The sequence below is a fragment of the Aplysia californica genome, unplaced genomic scaffold (assembly GCF_000002075.1).
Source record: "Aplysia californica isolate F4 #8 unplaced genomic scaffold, AplCal3.0 scaffold00610, whole genome shotgun sequence".
Lineage (NCBI taxonomy): Eukaryota > Metazoa > Mollusca > Gastropoda > Aplysiida > Aplysiidae > Aplysia > Aplysia californica.
The window spans coordinates 175,397-199,592 of record NW_004797880.1 but is presented as its reverse complement, the minus strand read 5'-3'; the positions used below and the strand labels follow the sequence as shown (position 1 = coordinate 199,592).

The 24,196-nt window shown below is 42.4% G+C and overlaps 2 protein-coding genes across 2 annotated transcripts in view; both read right to left on the bottom strand.

The window, feature by feature from the left end:
• Window positions 1–2,406: 2,406 nt before the first annotated feature.
• Window positions 2,407–7,577, bottom strand: LOC118478494 (clumping factor B-like). Its single transcript, XM_035972201.1, has 3 exons — window positions 7,072–7,577; window positions 3,847–3,997; window positions 2,407–3,270 (listed from the first exon to the last, which is right to left on the bottom strand). Exons 2-3 carry the CDS (start codon window positions 3,951–3,953, stop codon window positions 2,850–2,852), a joined length of 528 nt encoding a protein of 175 aa, XP_035828094.1. The 5' UTR covers window positions 3,954–3,997; window positions 7,072–7,577; the 3' UTR covers window positions 2,407–2,849.
• A 292-nt stretch (window positions 7,578–7,869) lies between these two features.
• LOC101860525 (protein draper) overlaps window positions 7,870–24,196 on the bottom strand; it is a 24,103-nt gene continuing 7,776 nt past the window's right edge. Inside the window, exons 3-8 of the mRNA XM_005107514.3 lie at window positions 17,697–18,085; window positions 14,650–14,858; window positions 12,126–12,207; window positions 11,477–11,629; window positions 10,721–10,822; window positions 7,870–8,089 (exon numbers count right to left, since the gene is read on the bottom strand). Of these exons, the coding sequence (XP_005107571.2) occupies window positions 7,974–8,089; window positions 10,721–10,822; window positions 11,477–11,629; window positions 12,126–12,207; window positions 14,650–14,858; window positions 17,697–18,085 (1,051 nt within the window). The 3' untranslated portion in view covers window positions 7,870–7,973. The remainder of the gene's footprint in view (window positions 8,090–10,720; window positions 10,823–11,476; window positions 11,630–12,125; window positions 12,208–14,649; window positions 14,859–17,696; window positions 18,086–24,196) is intronic.

The window sequence follows — 24,196 nt, the reverse complement described above, 5'->3', positions numbered from 1 at the left end:
GGGGGGGGCATAGTTTTACCACGGGGGATCAAAGAACAGCACCAGCTGTGATACTACGTGTCGTAAGAGGCGACCAAAAGGTACGTAGGTCTGGTCTCCCGAAAAGTGCCAGTTTTCGGACGGCCATACACCCGACTCTGTAAAAGCTGAAAGTTACAGAAACATGAACAAACAAGCATTTTTATTTTTCGATCTTGGGAGGCGGAGGAGCTACTGCATCAGCAGGAACAATGAAAGACAGCGGACAAAGTCGAAAGGACTCTCCTGAGCCGAAACCTTTTCTGTTGAACAAGTCTCTCCGTATAGCGTCGTGGAATGTTCGCACCATGTTTGAAGTAGGAAAGAGTCCTCAAGTTCCACACGAGATGAAGATATGCCAGCTGCACATACTAGTAGTCAGCGAAACCCACTCGATACAGTCTGGACAGAAGAAGTTCTGCTCGGGAGAACAAAATTGTATTCTGGAAAGGAAGACAGGCACCAAGCGGAAGGAGCTGGCATCATTTTGGGTAAGTATGTCCAGAAGTCAGTCAGAGGAAGGGAATCACACGTGGAGGATATCATTATGGCTTCATTAACTACAAGGAGTAATAGTATCAATATGAATTAAGTCCACATCTACACTCCAACAAATGATGCTTCGGATGAAGTTTCAGAAGCAGTTAAGGAGCCGACTTCAACACTTGGCTGATTTTGGTTGATAGGACATGGGGGTGGTGATGTGCTGGACCAAGTTCAAAGATATCTTTACTTCTGTACATTAAGAAGCACATCAAGAAGTACTCAGTGAGAAGTAATTGGAGCATAAGCAATGGATTATCCAAAACTCATTAGATTTGATTGAGAATAGAAGAAGACAACTGAAGGCAGTGGAAAATGCAAGTAGAACAAAGGGATCAAGAGCAGACGCATTGAAGCAATACAAGACAACTGCCAAAGATGTCAAAAGATCACTCAGAAAAGGAAGCAGAGGCAGGAGGATACTACAAGTGAATCCTTTACCAGACTACAAAAGCTCTTGCTCGAAAATATGGGAAACCAGAAGCACCAGTAAAGGATCAAGAGAGAAAAACCATTTAGGAAATGACGCTCAGTCAAAATGATGGGTAGGGAATTTTAATAGTCTCCTGAACAGACCACCACCAAGTAACCCGCCAAGCATCCTGCCAGCAAGAAATGAGTTTCCAATTTGCTGTGATGGTATTTCAAAACAAAAGATCCTGGGGCAAATGTAAAGCGGCCGGTCTGGATCAGATTCTACCTGAGGCCCTAAAACGGCCTTGAGCGGAAACATTCTGGAGAGAATCAAGACCACAACGGATCCAAGACTTCAGAGTGGACAGGTTGATTTTCGAAAAAATATGCCAACCACTGACCAGATTGCTACGCTGAGGATCATAGTGGAACAGTCCCCGGAGTGGAACTCTCAGTTGATCGTCAACTTCCTCGACTACGAGAAGGCCTGCAACAATACAGATTGAGCTACACTGTGAAAGATATTGAGACATCACGGAATTCCACAGAAATTGGCAAACCTCATCAACAGCATGTTCGAGGGGACAAGTTGCAGAGTTGTACATGATGACCAGTTCACTGACAGTTTTGACATTAAGACCGGTGTCAGACAAGGCTGCTTACTATCACATTTCCTCTTCATCGTAGCGGTCGATTGGCTGATGGCGGAAACTACTAAAGACATAGAAATGGCATACAGTGGAAACAACATTGATACAGCTGGACGATCTAGTCTTTGCAGATGACCTGACGATTCTGTCGCATAATCAGGAACAGATGCAAGCAAAAATCCTCCGTTTTAAACAGCCTGTCAGTCTGCTGGATTGAGGATCCATCCCGGAAAGTCAAAGGTCCTTAGGATAGATGCACAACGAAAGGAGCAGGTCACTATAGAGGACCGGGGACATCTCAAGCTGAGGATTTTCAACTCAAATGTGAAGTCAGTCTTGTTTTATGAATGTGTGATATGGAACACATCTCAGACTTCCATAAAGAGGATCCAGATTTTCTTGAACAAGTGTTAAAGGAAGTTACCGAGGATCAGATGAACAGACACGGTCATCAATGAAGAAGTGTTAAGGAGAACAAGACAGAGCCCAGTCTGAGATAATAATAATAATAATTGCATTTATATAGCGCATATCCATGCTCAAGAGCATGCTCTATTCGCTTTACAACTATTATTACCCCAGCAGACCCTCTGAGAACACTCAGAAACATTCTCGGCTTCCGAGGAAGCATACAGTGCAAGCTGCGGATTTCACGCGCTCAAACACTATCAAACTGACAAGATCGTTCACTGTCTATAGCCGGGTACCCATTCCCACCTGGGTGAAGTGAGGAAAATTTGTGCAAAGTGCCTTTCCCAAGGACACAGCGTCGGGTCCCTGACGGCATTCGAACCCACGACCTCACGGTTGCGAGCTCGAGAGCCTAACCACTAGGCCACCGACGCCACAAGATAAGATGGGAAGAAGGCGGTGACCACGGAGTGGACATACTCGCAGGAAGTCAGACAGCTGGAAAATGTTGGATACGTGGCCTATATCCTAATCCATGGTAAGAAAGGCAGGGATGATAAGGATTTTTTATATGTGTCACCTCTGCTTACAGTAAAAAGGTAAATGGGAACACATAGTTTTAAAAAATCACACGGCCAAAAAAACAAACAAAACAAAACAAAAAACAAACAGGCAACGCTCCTAAATTAATATTATTATACAGATAATGCCTCTGTCTCCTCTTTTGCTGCTCCTTTTGCTGCTCCCTCAGTCACCCCCCTTGGCTGTTTTTTTTTATTTGTTCCCTTTCTTGTCCCTTCTTCCCCCCTCCTTTCAGTCACTATTTTTGTTGTTCTTTCTATTGCCATCTTTGTTTCTATGTTTATTGATCGATTTGTCGCTACGTTTGAAAAGTCCGAAGAATTTTCTTTTCTTTCTAGTGCTGCTTTCGTCTTTCTCTATATTAATCTTTTGGTCGCTCTCTTTGTTACTCATATTGTCGCTCCCTTTCTCGGTCTCTTTCTTGCTCCCACTCGGGCTTTTATTATTGCTCTCTTCGTCGCTCTCCTTCTCCGATTCTGAGTCCGTGTCTGAGTCTGTGGAAGTATTATCCGAGGAGCCGTCAGACGCACCGCTGCTCGAGGAGTTGACTGATTGACTGCTGTCAGAGCGGCTCCCTTTCTCCTTCTCATCCTCTTCCTCCTCCCCTGATTCCTCCTCCCCCTTGTCTTCCAAATTGTACTTGTTCACATTTCTGAAAATATATTTAGAGTCGACTGTTAGCATTGCTCGTATTCCTGTATACAAATTGAAGTTCAAACAGCCGAAGTAACCATTTATCAGCTTGAGCTATTGTGAATGTTTTTCGTGGATTAAAACAAAAAGCAACTACTGGCTCAGTCTAAAATATCTTCAATGCGTTGTAAAAGGCCGTGAATGTATAACAGTACTGTTCTGACAATACAACGACTTTCCAAAACGAAACGTCTTAAATTGATTTCGTAACATTTCTTTATCATTTGAAAAATCATTTCAACGCCCCGAAATTATTTATTAGTCTACGAGGGTTCCTGGCCAGGAATGACCACTGGCTAGTTCGGGGATGCTCTGGTATGGCCTACTCCTTATTTCCTACTAAACAGCCATTCTCCTTATTGCTCTTCTGTCTATTCTTTGTATATTATTACTCTTAAGTAGCACATCTGATCATCTGCATTTATATTATTATGAACTATTTGTGGGACAAGTCCACAAAACTGTTCCAACAATTTTGAAAACTCGCATTTAGTTTATGGGAGCACTAGCCAGTGATGAGCAGCAATAAACTTACTCGTTATTAAAGAGGAAGACGAAGGCGAAAAGTACCATGGGGCAGACGACGAAGATAGCCGGCAGGACCGTCCAGAAGGGCAACCATTTGGACACTGTCTTGTCCATCAGATCCGGGTAGCACTGTTCAGCGATCGAAAGGCGCCGTTTCGCTGAAAGTGAATGGGTGGCACGTAATGTTTTGCGTCTACTTCAAGTCAATCTAGGTCACTTAGAAGAAAAACTGTGTCGACCAAGCCTGTCAGGGTGGGTGGTTGGCGAGTGCTCTGGTGAGGTCAGCTCCTTCTTTCCCATCAAATATCTATCGTCCTGATCTCTTCTCCTCCGTCTTTTTGTGTTTGTTACCTTCTCGTAACATCTCTAATCTTCGGCACTTACATTCTTCAACTAAAAAAGCGACAATATTGGTTTCATGTATTTCCCTTCTTTAGTGTTACATGAGTTGGACGAAGTAGAACTCCATGGGAACTGTGCTTGGGACCCCACAGTGATAAAAACACAGTCTGCAATATCAATGGAGAAATGATGCTAAACTTATGCGCTGAGCACGACATGATGCTTATGAACACATCTTTTCAACACAGAGATTAAGCCAAATCAAGACCTGATACAGATGGAATGACCTGAATCATGCACCACACTCAGATGCGCTCCTGATGCGCAAGAAATAAAGACATACATCCAAAGATTAGAGAGCGGTTCAAAACTGCATTGTCGACACGGACCACAAACTTGTGATACTTACTCTCACAACCAGCAGTGTAAAGCAAACAAAGAAGAGCAAAGAAAGGACCATGATCAATCTAAGAAAATTAGAAGAGTCAGACATCAAGAAGGCAATATAGGATGACATAACCCAGAAGTACAATAACTTTCACTTGTCATCAACGAGTAGAAGAAGAGTGGCAAACATTCAAAACATCTTTTTCAGAATTACTGAAAAATATTTGTGGCACCAAGCGAAGCGGCGGAAATAAAGTCAGAACAACACGCTAGTGGAGTGATGAAACAAAAAAAAGCAATTTAAATAAAAAAGAAACTATTTAATAAACGGCATAAGTCAAAGACGGAAAAGGATTATATAGAATACAGAAAGCGAGGAGAAAGACCAAACCAATTATCAAAACTGCTAAATAAAATGCGTGGTAAATGTATGGCGAGAAACTTCCCTAATTTGCACGGAAAACCCTGGAGAGTTTTATAAAAGTGTAAATAGCATGCGGGTAAGAAAAGAACCATACAACCTGACATGCATTATAAACGACAAAGAGGGTAATGCCATTTTCAGCTAGGAAGCTATTAAGAAGAGATGGGTAAATGACTTCCAAGAACTTCTCAACCCAGATATTTGTCACGGACAACAAGAATAATTCCAGTCCAACATATGCAGAGCAAAAAGAACAACCCTTCAGAGAAATTAAAACAGCACTCAAAGCCAGCTCCAAGAACAAAGCCCCAAGACCAGATGGCATCGCCGTGGAAGCCATGACAACTTGTGGAAACACTTGTGTGCTGAGGCTAAGGCGTTTTTTTAAATAGAGCCTGGAAGCAAAGGAAATGCCCAGCAGATTGACAGAAAGCTAAAGTAGTCCCATTACGGAGAAACAAAGGCAACAAACGCGACTGCACAACGTAAACAGCCACCTCTTTTTTTAAGCCACACAGGAAACCATACGCGATGATAATAGAACACGGATAAGACCTTTCGTAAAGAGAAACTGAAGAGCAGCTCAATTCGGATTTCAAAAGGACAGAGAATGCACGGATGCTGAATTCGCATTAAACAGCTATACGAGAAAACCATCGAACACTAGGAATCCAACATTGTCTTCATAGATCAGGAGAAGGCTTTAGATAGAGTAAACCATGTCACACTGTAGAAGTGTACACTTGAAAGGTATTTTAAAAAAGAAATGTCTGAGCTCTTTATACCAACAGCGGAAGCTCAGCAAGACCAAAGGGAGACAGTACAGACTGGTTCAAAGTAAGATTATGGAGTACGATAGAGATGTGTTTTATCTCCCCTACCTATGGACCCAATAACGTAAGACGCAAACCAAAGTTCAGAAAGCCTAAATTAACTTCTGTTTGCCGACGACCATTGTCTTATTCATCCAAACAAACAAAGCCTCCAAAATCACAACACCGAACTGAACATCAGCTGCGAGAAGTTTGACATGAAAATAAGTTACGAAAGGGAGCCGAAACCATAGTCCCATGAACACCCATGTCTATAGTAAACTACTGAAACAGGTGCAGCAGTTGAAATATCTTGGCAGCACTCATTCTGAAAACGAGCATATAGACAGAGAAATAGAAATTCGAACTGAAAAAGTCAGCACCGTCACCTACCAGTTCGCACCCCTTGTATCTCATCCAAACATCTCCATGGACACAAAGAGACAACTTGTCACTTCAATTCTTATACCAACATTACGGCGCTACCAAGGCCAGACCTAAATATTAAGTAAAACTCATGAAAGCAAAACCCTTTACATCAAAAGACGAGACAGGCAGGGGAATGAAGAAGTAAGTATTGGCACTAAGTCCTGCCTACATTTCATAGGAAAAGAGGTTCGGCCACTGCTTATGAATGCCACTTGGACAGCGAGCCTTGTAATCCTATAACACCAAGTACTCAGGCTATAAAGGAAGAGGTGGGCCACACAAAAGATGGATTGAGGAAGTCAAGAAAACCCTGAGAAATTATAATACATGTCGTGTTCACTGCAGAGCTGGCTTACCATAAAAAAAACACTGCATCTCCCTTCCACACTTAACGGCAACAGGGGATGAAAATGTAAAAATAAGTAATGTTTCCATGCCACATAAAACGTTCTGGTGGGTGGTTGGAGGGTCACCACTAGTAGGACTTATTTCCGTTATGTTCCTATGTTGTTTTTGTCTGTCAGTCTTACTTATATTCTATATCGTAATTATTGGCTGTTGTTGTGTGGATTTTCTGCTCTTTCTCAAACAAACAAACAAGCACACAAACAAGCATGCATACAAACAAACAATTAGCTATTTCAGAGAATACCTTACCTCGTTCGTGAGTACACCTTCCCTGTGTATGTGTGCACGTGCGCGCGCGCGCGTGTGTGTGTGTGTGTGTGTGTGTGTGTGTGTGTGTGTGTGTGTGTGTGTGTGAGTGTGTGCGTGTACGTATATGTTTGTGTGTACATGTATGTGGGTGTTCGAATGTGTGAATGTTGGCAGGACTCACCAACTTGAGTCGAGGCGCACAAACCGTTGACTACGTCACAGTCAACCCCTGGACCACACACGTGAGAGCAGAGTCGGACACAGTTAAAGCCAAACCTCCCCTTGGCGCACACTGGAAGGAGAGGGATACGGCTACTGAATGTTCGTTCAAAGTTCACATTTAGTTTATTTACAATACCTACATTTCGTTTATTCACCGGTATTCTGTTTATCTACCGCACTAGCCTTATGTTTATCTACTGGCATTTGATTTTTTCACTGACATTTTGTCTATTTAATTTCATTGAGTTTATTTACTCAGATGTTATTGTTTTCTGGGATTTTCTGTGTGTGTGAGGAAAAGTGGAGCTGGGGTGGAGGGGAAGTCTTTCAGATCTTCTCGTTTTATTCACATTTGCTGGATTCCAGAAAAATGATAAAGGGTTAAGTGGTGTGTAAAAAGGATGTGTGCGTATGTAGTAGTAGTAGTAGTAGTAGTAGTAGTAGTAGTAGTAGTAGTAGTAGTAGTAGTAGTAGTAGTAGTAGTAGTAGTAGTAGTAGTAGTAGTAGAAAAAGAAGAAGAATAGTAGTAGTAGTAGTAGTAGTAGTAGTAGTAGTAGTAGTAGTAGTAGTAGAAAAAGAAGAAGAAGAAGAAGAAGAAGAAGAAGAAGAAGAAGAAGAAGAAGAAGAAGAAGAAGAAGAAGAAGAAGAAGAAGAAGAAGAAGAAGAAGAAGAAGAAGAAGAAGAAGAAGAAGAAGAAGGAGAGGAAGAGGAAGAGGAAGAGGAAGAAGAAGAAGAAGAAGAAGAAGAAGAAGAAGAAGAAGAAGAAGAAGAAGAAGAAGAAGAAGAAGAAGAAGAAGAAGAAGATACCAATCCCGATAACGAATTCAATGCTGTGTGTACTTTACTCTAACAAATTTCATGTCATGCACGCTTGCCTTGACAGCTGTTTGTCCTTCCCACGTCACAGAAGGTTCCATCTGGGCATGGGGCCGAGCATAGAACGTTGCACGGTGTTTTGACAAAACTCTGGCAATTCTCTGAAGCACAACGATCAGAAAATAACGCACACGCATTCATATACAGGTTGACTCAGAAAGAAAGAAGTTCTCAAGCATTGATACGGAATGAGTCAGTGATCATTTGAAATAATAATATACTGACGGTCTTTAAAAACGTACCATTTTGGATTGAGCACATTTTGCATGTAAATTTATCCAATGACATTAATTGAGGTGGACAAACGTTCACAGGCAACAGAGATTACCGATAACACAAAATTTTAAGTTCTCAGTTCAAAACCGTCAATGCGCACGTGCAACTTGCAAAAATTTGATTTGTCGACCTCAAGCTTTAACTCTGTTAAGCTAGAAAGATTTTTTGGCTGTTAGGGAGAGATTATAAATTATTCGCCCATAACAAAAACTGACATTCTTTACTCTGTGCGACATATTTTTTTGGCGTAAATAATGCAGCGACTTTCCATGCTCCATGCAAGAACGTGAAAGAGCCATTGGAACGCTCCAAGCCGGAATGGCAGCACGGCAAGTTGCCAGGCGCATGAACTGTAGCCACTCGGCTGTTGTCCGGTTGTCTCAAGGAAATCCAGCTAATGGATCTACAGCAGATCGGCGACGGAGCGGCCAACAACGAGTTACATCACCAGCGAACGACTGTTATATTCGCCAATGTCACCTTCGTGACAGCTTCCTTCCAGCACCGGAAACAGGTCGTCAAGTGGCTGGTCGGGATGTACCAGTATCTGAATGGGTCGTGCGGCACCGTTTGCTGGAAGCAGGACTTGCAGTCAAACGCCCGTACGCTGGTCCTGTCCTGACACAGAGGCACGTCAACAACGTTTGCAGTGAGCCAGGCAACATTTACAGTTGACACGACGCCAGTGGAGGATTGTAGTTTTTTCTGACATGCTGACGGGAGAGGAAGGGTCTGGAGACGCCCCGGCGAGCGGTATGCCAACTGTTGTATGCTGGAGGTCGATAGATGGGGAGGAGGCAGCGTCATGGTATGGGGAGCGTTCAGCCACGATTATTGCACACCACTGTACTTCTTCGACCAGCCCGTGAATGCCAACACGTACCAGCAAGTTCTGCAGAAACACGTCGTGCCGTTATTTGGTCAACACCCAGAGCTGCAGTTATTCCAACACGACAACACCCGCCCGCACACCGCTCGAGCCACCACTGCTTTTCAGCAAGCAAACAACATTGATGTCTTGCCTTGGTCATCACAGTCTCCTGACATAATACCAATTGAGCATGTGTGGGACGAACTTGGCCGCCGTTTGTCCCGTGGAAGACCTCTACACAATCTCCAAGAGCTGATGCGTTCTTTGACAAATGAGTGGGTACAGATTCCACAAGTGTTCTTTCAGACTCTTGTCAATTCCACGAGAAGACGCTGCCAATCCGTATTCAGACCAATGGAGGACATACACGATACTAAAGCAAGTGTTAAAAATTCAGTTTACCGCTCTGATTTTTTAAACATGACTTTTGTTACTCCATGCTTTTGTGCTCGCGGTGCAATTTGACCTTTTCATTTCATTTCAGCTTTGAATATTCACAAAATTACTATAGAATGCTATGGTATATATTCTGTAAAAAAACAACAACACTTCACCCTTATTTGAATTGTTTTGTTAAGTGGTGCGTTTTTTAATGACCGTCAGTAGAAGAAATAACTATAAAATAAAGAGTAAACAGATTTTATGACGCATCGCTTTATTTCTCGAGTATCTTTATGGGATCTGTCAGTGGCCATTTGAAAGAGGAGTTATCTAACTTTGAATAGACGTTACAGGGAGTGTTATTGTCGCGCCGTTCTTCCTCGGGAGGAACCACCATTACAGGACAAACCTATCTCGACATGCTTCAAAATTGGCCCTTCACATTACTGCTTTGTGATTTTTTTTCCTTGTGAAAATATGTAAAAAATCGCCACTATGTTCCAGCGCGACCCACTAACCCCCAAGACCTTAAACATCTCAGCACAAAAGCAATCAATTGTACACACACACACACACACACACACACACACACACACACACACACACACACACACACACACACACACACACACGCACACACGCTTCTCTAACCTAATTTTACCTCATCTGCTAGAACCGTAAAATAATGGGTTCGAATTCCGCCAGAGGCCCGACTTTGTGTTCTTCGAAAAGGCACTTAACATGACTCTTCCACATTTCACCCAGGTGAGAATGAGTACCCGGCTATAGACTGTTGAGGATCTTGTTCGTTTGTTAACGTTGGAACGCTTACTCAGCTGTTTGTAGCGCAGTATGCTTCCCGGGAAGATAAGAATGAGCCTGAGGCCTGTGTTCGATTCCCGTGTTGGGAGAATCTTTCGCGAGTATCCTGGTCTTTCTGCTGCCGGGACGTTGCTTCACGCTCAGCCTGGGTTGGCCCAATCTAACTCTCATGGTTGAACCTGCTTCATAAATTATCTAAATTTTATCGATAGGGCCGTAATAACATCTACAGCTTTAGAAATAGGAGAGACGAAATGTGTCTCAGGGTACACGACGGGAGAAAAACAACAACAACTGAATACACTCACGACAGCTTCAGTACAATTGCAACACAGATGTCACAAGAGATGGGGTCATCATAAGAAGTAGTGAACCCGCTTACCGTAACACTCGAATTTAAACTTGTTACATCCGTAGATATTTTCATTGCAGCTGACGTCACAGCTCCCATGGCACCGAATCCCGAAAGTGTTGTCTGGACATTCTGGGAGATGCAAAACAGCTTGATAGCGAGTTGTTGGTTTTTTTATTCTGGGGCGTTCAACGTGAAAAGTTAGTTGATCCCTATCTATCTATCTATCCCACACACTCCCACACCCACCTCCTTTGTGTGTCTTTGACTAAAAAAGAAAATATTTTTTTCCGACATAAAGTATAAAGGGAATTGCACACTAGTTTGGTTTTAATAATTTGCTCTTTGTTTCCTTTCTTCCTTCTTTTTTTGTTCTTTCTACGTACGTGCCTACCTACCTACCTACCTACCTACCTATCTACCTACCTACCTACCTATCTACCTATCTATCTACCTACATTCATACCTACCTACCTACCTACCTACCTACCTACCTACCTACCTACCTACCTACCTACCTACCTACCTACCTCCACACCGAACAACTGACCAACCGACTTATCTATCTATCTATCTATCTATCTGTCTGTCTATCTATCTATCTATCTATCTATCTATCTATCTATCTATCTATCTATCTATCTATCTATCTATCTATCTATCTATCTATCTAACTATCTAACTAACTAACTATCTATCTATCTATCTAACTATCTAACTAACTAACTATCTATCTATCTATCTATCTATCTATCTATCTATCTATCTATCTATCTATCTATCTACCTTGACACAGCCCGTCAGCGTTGAGGTGGTATCCGTACTTGCACTCCCCACACCTGTCGCCAAAGTCCCGGTCACAGCCCGTGCACAGACCTATCACTTTGAAGGTACATTTTTTGTCACAGTTGTAGCCGTACTTGTTCGGATCATCACATGCTGCCACAGACACACAAACAAACACACGACGGTTAATGATGAGAAACACGCGCACAGACAGACTACTTACTAACACACAAACACACACACACACATAAACACACACAACCAAACACACACACACACACACACACACACACACACAAACACACACAACCAAACACACGCACACACACACACAATCAAACACGCACATACACACACACACACACACACACACACACACACACACACACACTACCAAACACACGCACATACACGTACAGACATATGCACGCACACAAAGACACCCAGAGCGTATTACTTAAAGCTAAAAGTTGGCTCATTGGTCTTACTTTTAATATGAAAAATAAGATATCTGTCTTGAATAGAATTCGAAATATATTTTACTAATGAACGTAGATTCTGAAAGTGTTGAAACAAACGGGGGTCAGACTGAAGGCAGTTGCCTCCAAAGAGCAGCGCAACTGCTTGTAGAAACAAGCTCTGAACTCACCACTCCTCTTGTTGATGTAAGAACTGAGACATCTCCCGGTCTTGCGGTCACATTTTTCTCCAAGCTTACAGCCCACACAGTCCTTTTTTGGAAGATTAAGAGAAGGAGTCGATGGGGAGGAGCAAATTAATCAGTGTAGAGTTTGTTAAGAATGTAAGGCCTTACTGCGCATGGGTAGGTCATTTCAATGGCTGGCAACTTGGGTCAGAGGTGAAAGTGTTTTAAATGTTTTTTTTTACAACTAGTACGAGACGGGAACAAAAAAACAGGAAATCAGGTTTTCTTTTCATGACTCAAAGAGAATTTTCATGACCACGGTAAAGTTCCACCAAAAGGAAGATGGATATTTTGTAACTATTGTTTGCTTTTTGTACAACTTTAGGAAGTTGGGTCGTTCGGGCTCTATCTTTCATGGCAACTTATACGCCTGTCACAGAAAGATATGATACAGGATATGTAGTGGCTTCATGTAGTATACACAAAACGAGACAAATGGATGGTAAAAAGTTCAGGTTTCCTATTGACTTCACTCTTGTGTTGATGCTAAGTATTTTTATGTTGGTACTCTGGTATATCCACCCGAATTTCCTTCATTAATCAATAAGGTTTATTTGAACACAGCAACTTAAAAGGCTAGATGTCTGGCATGCTATACAAGTCAATTCAGCTTGAATTTCCACCAAGAATATAATAAGGTGCGTGGCTTGAACATATTATGATGACTGCTATAACAAATATGTGAATTAGGAGGGTAGGGAAGATACTTTTTATGATCTCATTCTACTAAAATATAAATGAATTCTACCATTACGCCGAACACTTAATTCAGTTTACAAAAAAAGAGCCATGGCCATATTATTCTAAAGCTTTGATTGACATTTGACGCATATGTAGGAATCTTAAATCAGAGTTGCGGCTGATGAAAAAAATAGAAAACTTTACAGCATTTGATTACACCAATGACATTCTTTTTCGGCAAAACTTAGTACCAAAAATATTATATAGTGGACACATTTCTTGCTCTAAAGATTCTCAAAAAATGCGTTCAATGAGCATGGTGTCACCGTCAGACGAAAGGACGGACTTACTTTTAAAAGATTATTATTATTGTCCCAGCTAAAGGGATGTAAGTCTTTTAAAATCTGTAGAAAACTACACTCTGGGACTTTCAAGTAGCATTTATTAAGGAATGCTCTAGAGTACAACTAGCAGGTGTTTACAAAATTATGATCTATTAAGGCAAATTGATACAAGTAATTCTGCAAAAGCTGGATAGTTTATGTTCAATAGATGAGGAAATCAGCCGTGTGATTCTCGGAGCCCTGTCCAAGAGACAGGGGAGCAAAGAATAGGACCACTGTATCCGTACCGCGCATGTCGTAGAAGGCGGTTGGGCAAAGGGTTAGCAGCCCTTTCCCATAAACAAAAAGCAGCCACAAAAACATCAACAGCATATGTTGTTGATGGCCTGTGCTCCACTGGGAGTTAATAAAGGGCAAGAGAGAGAGTGAGAGAGAGAGAGAGAGATGAGGAAATATTTGACAACAGTGGTCTACAACGAATTTGCTTTCGGCTTAGAATTGACTGAACTTCACTAATTTGGGGGCGCTAAATTCAAAAATGATACTCCTTTTTCATGTTTAGGTCCATTTTTTTAAAAGATTCAGCTTGAGGACGTTTTCCCTTATTTCATATAATAATAAACCCCCAAAGAGCCTTTGAGATCGATAGTTTTAGTCTGCAAACAAGTATTCGATGTGTGAGGCATTGTATGAAAATGGTATCATGATACAACATTTTCCTCTGTAGCTTCATTGGGACCATTTAGTTTTCACTAAGCAAACAGAGAGTTTCAGAACCATAAACAGCTTAATATGATTACACAAAATGGACTGAACGACCTTTTCATTGACTTACACCTGGCAAAACATAAAACGTTGGGTTCAAAGCTCCAGAAATGGCATTTGCTGATGACGGTCTGAGAATTAACACATTTAGAAACCATGACACTGATTTTCGGCCATGTTTTACAATGAAGGGCAAACTTGTTGCATCTAACGATGTGGGTGACAATATCGGGAACGTTTTCACCAAGGTTTGGCGCCATGGAAAACGACATCGGGGCAAATAATATAGTGATAACATGATAGCAGATTAGTGTTGGTTGGAAACAAGAAATATACCAGAACTTGAATACAAGAGGTTAGTCAAGAAAAGGTGAAATAAGTATGAAGTAACCCCCATTTTAGTCCTTGTGCATTATATGTAAAATATGAAAACCTGAATATCTAAAAAACTAGACATAAACGTCAAATGTCACTATCTATTTTGTGTTCACCATCCTAAAATCCATATTAAGAGGGATGCTTATACTCGGAAGCAGATCCATTTTGCAATTTTGTTGACCAGTGAATACCTTTTGTGACTAATTTTCGATCACAAACCTGACGAAATTAGTGGTAGCTTTTGTTTGTTTTTTCGTTTAGGATTTGGCTTTAAAAAATAATTTTGGGACTTTTTTCACCTCAAGGCATTCCGTTCCATATTTTCCAACAGAACAGGAAGTGTCGTTGCAGCTGAGGCCCATCCAGCCGTCCTCACATCCCGCCGCACAACTTCCACTGTCAAGGTCACACTGTTCGCCGTATTTACAAGCACAGATGTATCGACAGTTGGGCCCGAAGAGACCAGTGGAGCAGATCGTCTCTGTGCATGATCTACCCAGCCACTTGCCTGAAGATAAAGGAGCTGTTGCTGTTGTTGTTGTTGTTGTTGTTGTTGTTGTTGTTGTTGTTGTTGTTGTTGTTGTTGTTGTTGTTGTTGTTGTTGATGATGATGTCAATGTGTTTTGCCATAGTTGCTAATGATTTGTTGTTTTAAAAAAAAAATTGTTTTTGAAGTTGCTGTTGTTGCCCACGATTCGGGTGGAGCAGCAACAAAAATAACTGTAAATTTAAAAAAAAGCAGGAATAACAGCGACACCAACACTAGCACCAGTATCACCAACAGCACAACCACCAACACCAACATTTTGCTTTAACTTGTACTTTTACTTTTCCGATCCAGCGGCCATCTGAATTCTGGCCCTTCGGCCTTTCGATATGGCAAAGAACTTAGAGGCTTTTATCAGCTGTGTTTTGTCGCTTATAGATTATTTCTGACACCTGGGGAGACAGGTAGGTGGGTGCTATGCAGGTCACTAGTGCAGGGCAGGTACGGAGGTGGTGTTGTGCTGTTTCATCCTGGCAGTCACACAACGGGCAGGCAGGTGGGGTATCCTTGCAGATCCTGTTTAGGTGGGCATTTAGTGGGATGTGATGAGTTCCCAGGCGAAAAAAAAGTGACTTGTCCTCTTCTACGTAGGGAATTTAGTGCATATTTTGAGTTTGGAGCGGTCCTGTGTGCAAATACAGTTCATCCGGTGTTGTCCTTTGCCCATCTATTCAGCCGCTGTTTCATGGTGTTGCATTTGATGACGCTCTTGACTGTCTGTTGCGATATTGGGTTTGAGGTTGTGTTTGTGCTGCCCCCTTCTGGGCAAGGGTGTCTGTTCTGTCAGTCCCTGAGATGTTGCTGTGGTCAGGTATTCACGGTTGGGCGGTATAGATCTGCACAAAGTAGGGATGGGCAGGTACTGGTACCCAGTACCGGAACTCGCGGTTCTACCGAAGGAGGTGTCAACACCGGCACCAGGCGCACAGTACCGGCTCTGGGACGGAGCCGACACCAACGGTTTTCACTGGGCCGCAGGAAGTGTGCAGTGTGTAGGCCTAAGCTTAGGCTAAGCAGCAGTGACGTCAGATACACAAAGCAGCAGGTGACCTTGATACACGACTTCAGATTCAAAACTGACAATAAAAAACGAAGTTTGCTTAAATTCAAATATAGCATCAAATCAGGTTCCATGAGAGCCACTATGCTTACTTTGATACGCTGATTCCGAAAATGCAATACATTTTTAGAGGCGATAATCTTACTATAATGGAGCAAAGCCCGTTTGTGAGGTCTGTATACATTTTTTACACAGGTGCCCATAAGATCTACAAAAGTATGATTCAGTTACGAATTGTCACAAAAGGTTACGTTAGCATATTTTCAAAGTTTGGAAGCTACCTTTTGATTTTTCAGGTTTGATAGTTTTTACTGTAAATCGAAGCTCTCAGTTGTATTCACCTTCCATTAGCCATTTCATATTTTACTGGAGACTACTTCCGTTTCGGTTTGTACTTCGTCGTGTGCTTGGCACAGCTGCTTCTACTTTTTCCAGATCTAGAATCTCGGTATCCAACTCTGGATGTGTGCTTCTAAGTGTCGATGGATATCTCAGGCCAAACTTTATTGTATTGATTTTTTTCTAGATACATTTAGTGTAGTCACGTTCCCAACACGTTGAGTTTGTTTTATTAAGCCCACAACATGTTTACTTTGTTGTATTGACGTTTTCCAAATTTGGCACGTATTTGGTGAGTAGTTTTTTACGGAGCAAGACTCGAGATCTTCATCTCTCCATATCCTAGATGTATTTGGAGCACAGAATTGAAGACTGATTGGGAGTAGTTAACAGGAACAAAAGTGCCATTTGTGTTTTGTTGGGTGTATGCCACGGAGTTCTACTTCGTGTTTACAAAGCTGCTTCTACTGTTTCCAGATCTAGAATCTCGATATCTAACTCTGTTTGAATGAGTGCTTCGCAGTGTCGATGGGTAGTTCAGTTCAAACGTCATCGTACAGACTTTTTCTAGATATATTTGGTGTCGTGATGTCCCCAACACGTTGAGTTCGTTTAAACCCACAAAATGTTCACTTCGTTGCATTGACGTTTTAAAAATTGGAGCACACTTTCTGCGCAGGTTTTCAAAGAGCAAGGTTCTAGATCTAGATCTATTTATATTCTAGATGTATATATGTCCGTCAGATATGCCACCCCACAAACTGACATTGCGGAAAGACAGCATTGTCATGTTGCTGAAAAATCTGGACCCCACAAACGGCCACTGCAGCGGGATTCGATATGTGGTTCAAGAGACTTTTCATCCCAAGGATCCCCCCCCCTTTTGCCTTTAGACAACATACTATTTCCCTTCCATATGCGACGGAAACAATTTATGGTTAGACCTGCTTTTACAATGACTGCCAACAAACCGCAGGGATAGATTTTGAAAAGGACAGGGAGGGTTTTTTTACAGGGCGATTTCTTTTTCTCATGGACACTGTTGTATGTCGCAAAGAGTCGTGTTGGGTCCAGGGACTCTATTAGAATACATGCAAACAGACCTGCTGCCTAGGATGGAGTTCCAATACCAAAATATAACGAGAACAAAAAACAACAACAGCAACTACAGCAACAACAATAGGAACAAGAACAGAAACAATGACAACAACAAGAACAACAGCAACAACATCACCAGCTACGACAACATCAACAACAACCAAATAAAAAATAACGACAACAACATTAACCCTAACAAGAACTAAAAACAATAACAAAACTTCCAGTCAACATCACCAACAGCTACAACACACAGAACAACAACGACATACAACACGACCTACCTCAAGCCAAGCCCTTACCTGAACATCCCTTGAACGGCATCTGCAGACACTGGCCTTGCTCCTGGGCGCACTTTACGGGATCTGCACAGTGGCACGTCTTCTCACAGTCTCTGCCGTACTGTTGGATTGGACAGTCGCTTTCAGCGCAGTACTTACCCCCAGCCCCGGGCCAACATGACATGCAACTTCCTTCAAAGCTGCACCAGGTATCCCCCCGACACGCACAACCGGTTAAGTTGTTGGTGTCGTACTGTCCGAACTTTCCCGCTTCATACCACGTCCTGTTGCAGGATTTTGAATCCCCGTCGTCATACCAGGCGGGTGAGCATGCCCCTCGACATTTGCCAGTAATAGAGTCACAGCCGTCAGTGCAGACACAGGTCTTGTCACATTTTGGCGGGTTCCATCTTAAGAGAGAAACGTGGTAAAAATTACGATGACCACCACCTCCTCTTTTCTACTCCCTCTTCGGGCCGAAGAATGTTTCAAATCCGTCTCCAATTTTAGGATAACTACTGAACCACCAGACAAGCAAATAGCTCCTTGTCAGCTAACATAAATTCAAGAATGTGTCAACGTATTGGTTTTTGAGAGCATCCCCTCTGTTTTCTTTTAATAGATATCATAATAATATATATATTTTCAGTTGTGCCAGTTTGCGGAGGGCCATCTACCCTACCCAGTAAAAATAGTCAGTTACTGAAACACGGCCGACAAAAACGGCTTTTTATTTTTTTTATCTTGGGAGACGGAGAAGCCTCTTCAGCGAAGGACAGCGAACAAAGTCGAAAGGACTCTCCTGATCCGAAACCTTCTCTGTCGAACAAGTATCGCCTGATGCGTCGTGGAATGTTCGTATCGACCATGTATGAAGCAGGAAAGAGTTCTCAAGTAGCACAAGAGATGAAGAGATACAGGCTTCATATACTAGGAGTCAGTGAAATATACTGGACCGTCTGGACAGAAACAGCTTGGCTCGGGGGAACAAATATTGCATTCTGGGAGGGAATACGAGCACCATGCAGAAGGAGTGGGAATCATTTTGAGTAAGTATGCACTGAAATCACTCAGAGGATGGGATCCACGCGAGGCGAGGATCATCATGTTTTCATTCTTTACAAGGAACAAACGCATCAGCGTGAACATAGTCCAGATCTACGCCCCAACAATAAATAATGCATCAGGGTCATTAACAAACTACCAAGGAAGGATGTCAACATCATAATGAGAGATGTCAATGCCATGATTGGTCTGTACAACGTAGGTTATGAGGGAATTATGGGACAACATGGCTTGAGACAAATGAATGAGAACGGTGAGCGATTCGCAAATATATGTGCTTTCAACAGTGTAGCCATTGGAGGCTCATTTTTTCCTCACAAGACGATTAACAAGGCTACCTGGAGTTCGCAAGATGGAGTGACGGAGAACCAGATAGATTTTTTTGCATGTCTTGTAGGTTCAGGCGTTCACTGGAAGAAGTCCGAGTAAAGAGAGGGGCAGACTTTGGATCGGATCATCATCTGTTGTTGGCAAAACTCAAGTTTCGACTAAAAAAGGCACTGAACCAGCACAGGAACCAAAAGAAGTTCCAAGAAAGTCTCTTGGACGGACACAAGAAAGAGGAATTTCAGCTGCAGTTGAAGAACAGATTTCAAACTCCGGATGATATTGGTTGAAAGGACATGGAGGTGGAAATCTTTACATCAGCATGTCACATAGTACTCGGTGCAAGAAATGGGAGCACAAGGAAAGGATTAGCTAACACTCATTGGATTTAATTAGGTTTTAAAGGCAATTGAAGGCAGAAGCGAATGCAAGAAGAACAAGAGGATCAAGAGCGGATGCATTGAAGAAGAAGATGACAACAGCTAAGGATGTCAAGAAATCCGTACGAAAATCCAAGGAGGAATTCATGAACAGGCTGGCAGAGAATGCAGAGGAAACAGCGGTAGGAGGGTACATGCGAATCCTTAACCAGACTACAAAGACTCTTGCTGGAAAATATGGGAAAACTAAAGTACCAGTAAAGGACCAAGAGGGGGAAACCATTTTTGAAAGGAAGCTCAGTCGAAACGATGGGTAGAGAATTTCAATAGTCTCATGAACAGACCACCACCGAGTAACCCCCCAAACATCCTGCCAACAAGAAATGGGTTAACAATCAAGAGATTCTGGATGCCATTAAGACGCTGAATAAAGGTAAAGCGCTGGTACTGTTTGGATTCCATATGAAGCTCAAAAAGCAGATGCCAGTGGAACAGCAACCCTCATCCTCCCACTGTTCACTAGAATATGGAATGAGAGCAAATTCCCAAAGGATTGGAAAGAAGGACACCTTGTGAAGCTTCCAAAAAAGGGGGATCTCCGCAACTGTTTTGCAACACCGGCGGTCTCTTGGGATGTGTATTGTCAACGAAAAATGCCAACAATTAAGAAGGATGACACAACACACCTAATAAAATCATTAGGATACTCTTCAAAGAGACGAATCTTGGTGCGCAGCGACATGTTAGTATTGTTACTTGCTTTCTAGACTTTTGATATTTGATTGAATGCTGACCTTGCCTTGATGGTTCTTGCTTCCAAATCTGCCTCAGTTCCACCTTTACCATCGATGACACTTCCAAGGTAGGAAAATTAGGAGTCCACTTTTTCCAGGGCAGTGTCTGCCACTGTCACAGCAGAGCTTGAAACTTTTTATAGCTTCTCTACTTTCGACTTGTCCGGATAATACGTAGGCCAACACTCCTGGATAGACTGTTGAGCTCCTTGGTCTTTTTTTTGCATCTGGGCATGTGTGTGAGAGAGCAGTGCAAGGTCGTCGGCGAAGTCCAAGTCGTTCAGCCGCTGCCAAGAGGTCCACTGTATTCCATTGCACTTGTCTCTGGTGGCTACTATCATGACCAAGTCAATTGCCAGTATGAAGAGAAAAGGTGAGAGCAACAATCCTTGTTCCTGTCTTGTCTGTACTTGGAATGGTTCTGAGAGTTGTCCTTCATGGAAGACTTAGCAGTTTGTTCCACCACAAGTGGCCTTCACAAGCTTGACGATTTTGTCAGGTATTCCATAATGCCGCATGAGTTTCCACGGAGTTTCCCTGTCCACACTCTCAAATGCTTTGTCATAATCAATGAAGTTGACCACTAGTGGGGAATTCCATTCAAGCGATTGCTTAACAATGATGCACAAAGTATTGATCTGGTAAACACATGATCGGTTCCTGCGGAATCCTGCCTGGTTTCCTCTGAGCTTCTCATCTGTTGCCAGCTTCATTCTCTCCCGGAGTATCATGTTAAAGACTTTGCCAGGTATGGACAGGAGTGTTATGCCTCTGTTGTTGTTACACTTACTGAGGTCTGCATTCTTTGGCAACTTGATTAGGTGGCCTTCCTTCCAGTGTGGTGGTATTTCCTCCTCTGGCCAAACCTTTTCAAATAGAATATAGAGAACTCCCACTGATGTATGTTTATCTGCCTTAAGGGCTTCTGGTGGTATATTGCCGGGGACAGCTGCCTTGTGGGATTTCAGTGATATTATAGCTGCAACAATTTCCTCTTTCAAGGGTGGTTCCGTAATTATTGGGAGGCTGTTTCTGACTGGAAGAATTTATTTCTGTTTGGTTTCTAGAGTTGGTCTGTTCAAGAGTTGATCAAAGTGGCCTAGTGGTTAGTCTCTCGGACTCGCAACCGTAAGGTCGTGGGTTCGAATCCCGTCAAGGGCCCGACGTTGTGTCCTTGGGAAAGGCACTTTACACGAATTTTCCTCACTTCACCCAGGTGAGAATGGGTACCCGGTTATAGACAGCGAAAGATCTTGTCAGTTTGTTAGTGTTTGAGCGCTTAATCGGCTGCTCGCATTTTATGCTTCCCGGGAAGCTGAGAATGTTTCGGAGTGTTCTATGGTCTGCTGGGGTAATAATATAGTGTAAAGCGCATAGAGCCGGCTGTTGAGCGGGGATATGCGCTATACAAATGCTATCTATTATTATTATTATTCTCTCCATTGGTAAAGTTGCCACTCTGGGTCAAAGATAGACTTTCACTCTTTGTCTTTCACTGGTAGAATGGGCTTGCAGAACCAACCTGAAAGAGTTTTTGTTGTCTGGTGCACAATCCGCAAGTGTCCATCTGTTGCTGCTTTCTCTGCCTTTTCGGCCAGGCCAGTCAGGTAGGTATTATTGTCCTTCTTGGTGGAATTCTTTACCTCCCGGTTTACTTCGGTGTACTCTTGTTGTGCAGCGAGTTTCTCAGTTCGGGTACGGCTGTTGTTGACTTGGGCCTTCAGCTCTCTTCTTCTTTTGACTTTGTCTAGAGAGTCCTGTGAAATCCATTTTTTCCTGGTGTTGACTTTGGGTCCTAGGGTGCTCTGGCAAATTGCATTGACTGCCTTTTAAAAAAAATCTTGTCCCAGTGTTCGTTTACTTCACATTCATCCAGATCTTGAGGGGCTTGAAATCTCATCTTCAGGTACAACCTGAATTCATTCATCTTTAATGGGTCTTTCAGAAAGCTGTCTTCATACTTTTGACGACTTTCAGTTATGGTTTGTGCATGCCTTCTCAGTTTCAGTTTCATCTTTCCGTGGATTAAATAGTGGTCTGATGCGACGTCAGCTCCTCGTAAGACTCGGGCGTCCTCCAGTGAACGTCCAAACTTTCAGGAAATGCAAAAAATGGTCAATCTGGTTTTCCATTGTTCTATCCGGGGAGACCCAAGTGGCCTTATGAATCCTTTTTATGAGAGAAGATTGTTCTTCCAATAACCAAGTTCTTGAATGCAGAGAAGTTCTGGAATTTTTTCTACATTGTCATTTGCCTCTCCTAATCCATGTCTACCCATGGTTTCCCCACAGTGACCACTGTCCGAACCTACCTTTGCATTTAGGTCTCCCATAACAATGTTGATGTCCTTACCTAGAAGTTTGTCGATTACACTGTGCAGGCGGTAGTGGAAAACGTCTTTATTCTCCTTTTCCGCATCATTGGTTGGGGTATACACTTGTGTGACGCTCGTGTTTACGACCTTCTTCCTTCAATCTCTTACCTTGAGTTCTTTCTTAGTTGCTAACATGGCCATGACGATCCTTGAACCGTGCGCTTCCCAAGCCCTGAATGTCTTTTGAGCTGTTTTGGATATGATCATCTCTACTCCTTCTGTGTTGACCATCACTGTCATTTCCTGAATAAATGAAAAGCCCCCCCCCCGCCCCGCCCCCTTTTCATTCGCTTCTGTCCATATTGGTTCGAGTGGGTCTCATTGATTCCCAGTATGTGTAGGTGGTATCGGTGCATCTCTTGGAGGACTGCTCCAATCTGGAGAGACTTGGACTTGTATGATTGTGGAGGCTTCTGCCCAGCAGCTTCCTTTCGGCTTTCACTACCTCGCATCTTAAACTTTCCATTCGGAGAAGTTCGACGACCAAGTACAGATTCTGGTTTTACCTCGTATGTGTTTCTGTAACATGTCCTTTTTTACGAGAGAGGTTGTTAGTCTCGTGACGACTCTGTTTCGGGAGTCACTGCCTGGTTCGCCTTTTGGTCGCCTCGTACGACACGCTGGCACCACGACAGTCCTATTCTTTTCAATGTCGAGACTGCACGGCTGGGGTTATTGCTACCATCGTAAAGCTGGTTCATTTATCTCGCATTTGATAAATAATATACCCGTCTATCTTAAATTGAAGTTTTGATGTTTGCAATTGATAGAGGTGGGGTTGCTTTGTTTCAGAGGTAAAATTAGCGAGAAATGGCCTCCAAATATGGTGATTCCCATTCCTTAAGAGTACTTGGTTATTGTTTATTTTTAAGCATTTAAACAATGATTTTTTAAAGTAAAATCTGCACATATACATATATTGTAAGTGGTCATTGAAGGTGTTAAGCCAAACAAAATAAATTCGATTAGAAAAAAAAGATCGCCAAACTGGTAGAAAAATGCCGGGTTTTTTTCGATTTCATTATTTTGACGAGCGCCTGATTTCACCAGTGTCTTACAAATGTATTCTAAAAAGTGACTACTATTCGCAAAACCTTTTCCTATGGTGACAAAAAACAGACTACACGGCACCCATGTGCAGCCTATCAAGTTTGTAGATAAGATAGTATCAGAAAAACACTCTTTCCGCGCGTGGTCACTTTGTGGGAAATCATTTATTGAGAAAAACGAAGAAAACTAGAGATTTGAAATTGTCATAGTTCAAAAATTGCTGTTTGATGTTTGTTGTAGTAAAAGTTATGTGGCATCTGCAACACAAGGGCCTGGAATAGTGTTTTCATAACAAATAGTTGAATATATTTAAAGTGCTTATTTCTCGGATAGACTAATAAATGGAGCCAATCGGTTTAGTGGTTTATTTCCTCTCGAAGTAAGTATTACATAATTACAGGTACATACGACTACCTTTGTAAACGTTAGGTTCCCGCCCTTGACCAGATAGGTAACAATCAGTACCATCGTTTGCGAAACACGCTCCGTGTGTGTGTGTGTGTGTGTGTGTGTGTGTGTGTGTGTGTGTGT

Excerpts from the sequence above, each read along its gene's own strand:
- LOC118478494 (XM_035972201.1), bottom strand. The coding sequence starts at position 3,953 with ATGGACAAGACAGTGTCCAAATGGTTGCCCTTCTGGACGGTCCTGCCG. Across the intron at positions 3,271-3,846 it reads GTCTTCCTCTTTAATAACGA|AAATGTGAACAAGTACAATT; the intron begins GTAAGTTTATTG and ends ATATATTTTCAG.